Consider the following 6,324-nt stretch of genomic DNA (forward strand, 5'->3'; position numbering starts at 1 on the left):
GAATAGTGGGATTGACCGTCACATTATAACGCCCCCACGGCTAAAAGGGCGAGCATGTTTGGTGGAAGGGGGATTCGAACCCGCGACCCTCAGATTGCGAGTCGAGCGCCCTAACCACCTGGCCATGCTGGGCCGCTTAGTTTGGAAGGGTAGCTTTATTTGGGTAGTGACTGGGTGGTATGAAGCACATTCCAGTTCTTAATGATGGACTTATCATACTCAAAGGGATAATCAGCGAATTTGAAATTTCCTAGTAATCTTCTCCTTATCGGTGCTTCTCTACCACTTTATACTTGACTTGTTTGGAAAGCTCATTGGTCTTCATGGTTGGTTTGTAGTATCACTATGTGAGTTGTGGCTTGAACAGATGCATCTACTCTGAAGTCAAGTTAAACAACTTTGAGTATACATAGACAGAAACCATTACATTAATTCTGTGACTTTTCAAACTAATGTTTTGCACCTGAACTGATTTAGGATTGCCGTAGCAAAGGGATTGATTACTTATGCAATTGAGAATATTTTAACTTTCTTTGAAAATTAACTTACTTACATAATATCAGCATTTTTTTAGCTTTCTCAGTTTGGAGTAGATTTTGAAGATTATAAATATAAAGTCCCATTTGAAAGTTTTACTATTACAAGCTCAGACGGCAACAAAAAACAATGGAAACTTTGGTGGGGGTGAATACTTTTGCAAGGCACTGTATCTTGCTGTAAATAGATAACAAAATGTTAACAGAAGTTAATATCATATTTTAAAGATATTGAATATCTTGATATAAATAGACAACGAAATGAATGTTATGTTGACAGAATAAAATATATTTTAAAAATAGTAAATATCTTGCTATAAATAGATAAGGGAATAAATGTTACGTTCACATAACAAAATGTCATAAATATAATACTACTGTCTGTTGTATATCCATGTAACTACTTCCCAGGGTGTGGCTGGATCTTCACCAAAACTGGTATGTAGGTTCATTAGATCCATGGAGAGATACATACAGATTTTCAGTTTTGCGGTTTTTATGGGCGTTTTTTACGATTACATACAAGGGAAGCAACTTTTCCTGTCCTAAGATAACCTTTCATTAATCATGAATTTACATAACTTTCATCCAGGGAACAGAGACTTTACAGAATCAAATGTCATATTTTAAAAATACATTACACATAACTCATTCGTAATGGGAAGTTTTATTAGTTTCACTATGACAAGGCCAAAATCGCTTTATGTGCTAGAAATATTTTGCTGTATCCCACAGATTCGAACCCGACTGTAAATTCAGAGCCAAACCCGCACCCCTACAAGTTATTGTGTTTTGAAATATATTTTTTGTTTGGTTGGGTTATTATGATACGTCGATATTAAGAATATTGTATCACTGAATTTCAGATTTTTCTTCCACAACTTGTTATCCTTTAAGTTTAATGTGATATCCCTTACGTACAAGAAGATTCCATTGGCAATAGTAAATACTATAAATGTTTGCTCTATTTCTGATGAAATATCGTCGCAAGCTTTTAGTGTACAGAAAAGTGTAAATGTTGTACTTGTACTATATGTCTACCTAGTTCAAATGAATTTGTCTATATTGTCTACTAGAATAGATATATTTGTCTCTATTTTAGTTGGGGGGGCAGAAACTGTTTATTTATTAGAATAGTTTCTTGTTTAACTAACAAGTCTCATTTATTAATCAAAACACTTTCTTCCTCGGTATAAATATCCACCTATAACATACGCCAAAGTTATTTATATAACGTGCTTTTTAAAGCATAAACGTATAGAAATTACAGCCTCTCCAACCCTTTATGTTAACGATGGTAAGATGAAGAAAATGTAAATATGAGTTACTGTAGGTTGCGATTTCCAAAGTCATATTCATTATCGTGATTTTGAACTTCGACTTCACATTATCTGGTCTTTCATATAGTAGTAGTGATGGATGTTTACTTTGTCTATAACATTCCACGGGAAGTAGATTCTGTAGTATGGCTTGCATTATCCTTTTATCTGTTATACCACTTATAAAGATGCATTACTCTATTTTCAACATACTATATTTAATTTCCCAGATTACATTTAATTTTGTGTTGCTTCTAACTTAGTTGCTGACCCACAAATGGCACGAGCTTCTGGTACTAACCACATGCGCTTACCAAGCTATCCACGGACCAGTGAAGTACTCCGAGTCGAGTCTGGACCAGGAGATAGTAGCAGGTCTCTGCCGCCTTCAGAATTGTTTGGCTGCTATGATGGGACGGCCAATTACACTTGAACAGCTACGCTTGGAAGCTGGCCCTCTGGTGGAACATCTTACTCATTTGAGCTCTGCCTTCCGTCGGATGAGGCTGTGTATTGAAGAGTATGTCTGCCTCAAGGTTATCATCATGCTAAATCAAGGTAACGGACATTTATTACCCAATGAAATGAAGGCCTTGCGTGAATCAAATGCAATTTAAAAATTAAATGAAAATTAAGATCAAACGGGATTCTAACCGACAACCTTGCCTATCAGAGCAGTTAAGCCTCGACAGCTTAAACGGTTAAGCATATGCTTGATAAACGCAAAATGGATTTCAATCGTAAGCTATCTTGCTTTTTCAGTTATATAGTAAAGGGCACATTAGAGTGCACCCCTGTCAAGAACAATCCTAAACTGCTGAGGGTGAAACCTACATCATGATAATCACATGGTGTGTCACGTTCGAATAATTTGTTCAAATGGGTGTCTTATTTATCTACAATGATTTCAATACGTACGCTTACTTAAAGCTTAAATATTCTAGTTTCGTGCAAGAAAGAAACTGCCAGATATTGTACTGACAGTAATGCAAAGAAAAATATCGTAACAAAGTAATGGGTTAAAGAGTGAACTGTTTTTCGTAGATAATTCCAGTAAAACTATGCATCTGAAGTAAAGTGTCAACGTAATAGTGACCATGCTTATACATTTGTGTTACAATACTGTACGTTCTGTTCTTACTTAACAATTAAGCTTGTATTATATCGCTATACTTAAAGCATGAATCATTCTTTTAAATTCAAAACTGTTAGAAGTCCTTGTTATTTATTTTCTATCTAACGCCAACAAGATGACTATTATTTCAACAGTTTAGAAAACGCATTGAGTATTTGGGTTCGTGACAACTGTAATACATGATATAGCTGACACACTGATAATTTTGGACTGAAACCGAATCACTATGTCTATGAAACCTTTAGCAATATCAAATATTTATAATGGATACATGATAGGACAGTTTAATAATCAGTAATCTGGAAAAATAACTTTCAGCACTAGAAGAACAGTTATAATAACAACTTTCAGCACTAGAAGAACAGTTATAATAACAACTTTCAGCACTAGAAGAACAGTTATAATAACAAATTTGAGCACTAGAAGAACAGTTATAATAACAAATTTGAGCACTAGAAGAACAGTTATAATAACCAATTTCAGCACTAGAAGAACAGTTATAATAACAACTTTCAGCACTAGAAGAACAGTTATAATAACAACTTTCAGCACTAGAAGAACAGTTATAATAACAACTTTCAGCACTAGAAGAACAGTTATAATAACAACTTTCAGCACTAGAAGAACAGTTATAATAACAACTTTCAGCACTAGAAGAACAGTTATAATAACAACTTTCAGCACTAGAAGAACAGTTATAATAACTAACTGAAAGCGTGGTTTTGTTCATTCATAGTTTCTAAACTGTCAGAATAACGAAGTAACTGATTCAACACGTCTCAGCTGTTGGATCTATTAGGTCTTCTATAATGGTGATTTTAATAGTAACTATAGCAGATCATAGAGGACTAGTACTCAAACTATTCTGGCAGCTGAATTTTAGTTCCTACAAAAAATGTCGATGTAAGAAATGCTTTTATTGGTTACCGTAGCGTGCCTAGACATTTAGGGTCTAAACCAAATATCATTTAAAATGGATTGTTTCTTCTTTGTTGAAGTGGCAAATAATAGCTGTTAGTGATATATAATTGAGTAATTGGATTTAAGACAAGTGTTTAATTACCAGTAAGAGTATAATTTAAAAACCTAAAGATCGATTTTGTAGTACCAAAAAAAAGAGAAAAAAATATTGTGGCGAATAATGCTAATACTAATAAAACTACTAAACTGATAGTAATATCATTTTCTCCTTCAGTCACAGAAGAGTATCAAGGTCAACGAGAACTCGAGGTAATCCAAGAGCGTTACCTAGCAACCCTAAGGGTGTTTATTGAACAGCGTTTCCATCAACAACCGAATAGATTTAACGACCTGCTAACTTGTCTTCCTGACATCCACGCAGCGGCAGGGTTGTTGCTCCAGAGTAAAATGTTTTATGTTCCTTTTATACTGAACACCAGCATCAGCAGATAGCGACTGTGCCCTAAAAGTGTGTATAGTTTTTACAAATATAAATATGTCTACACAGATACGCGGTCAACAAAAGGAGGGACGACCTCAGACCACCGTCGCTACATTTGTAAAGTGTCCAGCAAAAGAAGGATGGAGAGTGAGATTAACTTTGACTAGTCAGCGAATCCAGGGCGAAGGCATCAGTATCCGAGGTCACTCTCAGTCCGGTTCTGTGCAATATATCGTGCAGGCGAGAAGTTTGGGATGTTCCTAAAGAAAAGCAAACTCAGAAGAAAAAAAAAGAGGATAAATCGTGACCTAATTCCGTTTCTAGGCTCGCTTGTAATAAATAAATTTATATTATTTCTTACGTTTGAATAATATTTCTTTCGTTAATGTTACAAAGTTTCTTGTTCTGGAGAAGTTTAAATTTTTGATTGTAATTAGATACGTGTCACTGAACTTGCATGCATGTCCCACAGAAATTATGTTTTCATTATGTCATGATCATGGACGCAGAAAATAAAACAGTTACAAAAGCAGTCTCCTTCTTCACCTTCGTAATGGTAACAACAATTGGTATTATCGCGGCGGAAATATATAGGAAATAATACGTTTCAACTTTCTGGAACTTATCATTCAATATGTGGCGCACCCAGTGGCACAGCGGTAAGTCTGCGGACTTACATCGCTAGAAACCGGATTTCAATACTCGTGGTGGGCAGAGCACAGATAGCCCATTGTGTAGCTTTGTGTTTAACTTCAAACAAACAATATGTGGTGTCATTCGTATATTGTTTATAATTTGTTTTCTTTTAAATATTCGCGCAAAGCAACGCAAGAGATGTATGCGTTAGTCGTCCCTAATTTTGAATTGAAAGACTAGAGAGAAAGCAGCTAGTCAACAAAACCCTCCGCTGGCCCTCCCTTGTGTGTTGTGACAATGCCAATCAGTCTTTTGTAAATACTGGTTAATTCGAAGATGTGTTGTAATATAAATAATGTTATAATTTTAAGGTAAAATGTTTGCTTGTTTGTTAACCACAAAGCTACACAATGGGTATCGAAACCCGGGTTATAGCTTTATAAGGCCGCAGACATACTGCTGTGCCATTGAGGGGCAAAGGTAAAAACGATAATTAAAAAACAAGAGGGAATCCTCAATAGCCGCGGCACTTGCCCTGTTTGACCGTAAAGCTGTTTCAATAAGCCAGACGACCATATACTGCTGTGTAACCATCAATTGTCGTGAGTGGTACACAAGATGGTGTTCTTTTAACATTTATTAATTTGATTCTCTTTCATTTTCGGAGTTTAACAAGCTAAACACAATTCTACACAATCCGTGAACGACACCTTTTGCACGAAATGTTTTAAATTCAGAGTTCGATTCCCACAGCGCGAATAGCTTATTGTCTAACTTTAGGCTAAAATAAACTACAATTAAATTGCAATTTATGAAACCTTTCCGTCGCAATGAGTTTATCTAAGCACCAATGAAATGTTTATAGGAACAGTGTTACCGGTAAACAAGTTTTTAGCCGCGGCATATTGGCTCATATAATGGCTCAGAGTTTTTCAAGTACAAACTTTTAGCTAAAGGCTTCGTCATCTCTTGAGATCTATTTACAGTTTTGGACTCAGGAGGTCAAACCCTTTCGATTGATGCATTTGACCACGTCCAAGGTCTCATAGGTTAATTTCCTCTAATCCTGTCTAAAAGAATTTCAATTTGACGGTAGGCTGGTAGAGATCCTGATGAGTAATAAAATCGAATCCGGTATATACGCGCCTCACGATTGGTATTGCTAGCGCATAAAAATATAGCTAATAAAAAGGAAGAAAACAAAGTTTTGATAGATTAATTTACTCTAATCCTGACTAAAAGAACTGATCACGTATATACAATGAACTAATAAAAGGGAAGCATGTGCACTTTCTT

General features: G+C 35.5%; 1 protein-coding gene across 1 annotated transcript in view; it reads left to right on the forward strand.

Moving 5' to 3' along the window:
* LOC106472235 (hormone receptor 4-like) overlaps positions 1-4,921 on the forward strand; it is a 66,645-nt gene extending 61,724 nt beyond the window's left edge. The window contains exons 6-7 of the mRNA XM_013932867.2: positions 2,119-2,413; positions 4,186-4,921. Coding sequence (XP_013788321.2) covers positions 2,119-2,413; positions 4,186-4,403 — 513 coding nt within the window. The 3' untranslated portion in view covers positions 4,404-4,921. The remainder of the gene's footprint in view (positions 1-2,118; positions 2,414-4,185) is intronic.
* Positions 4,922-6,324: the final 1,403 nt, after the last annotated feature.

Source organism: Limulus polyphemus, unplaced genomic scaffold, assembly GCF_000517525.1.
Source record: "Limulus polyphemus unplaced genomic scaffold, Limulus_polyphemus-2.1.2 Scaffold118, whole genome shotgun sequence".
In the NCBI taxonomy this organism is placed as follows: domain Eukaryota; kingdom Metazoa; phylum Arthropoda; class Merostomata; order Xiphosura; family Limulidae; genus Limulus; species Limulus polyphemus.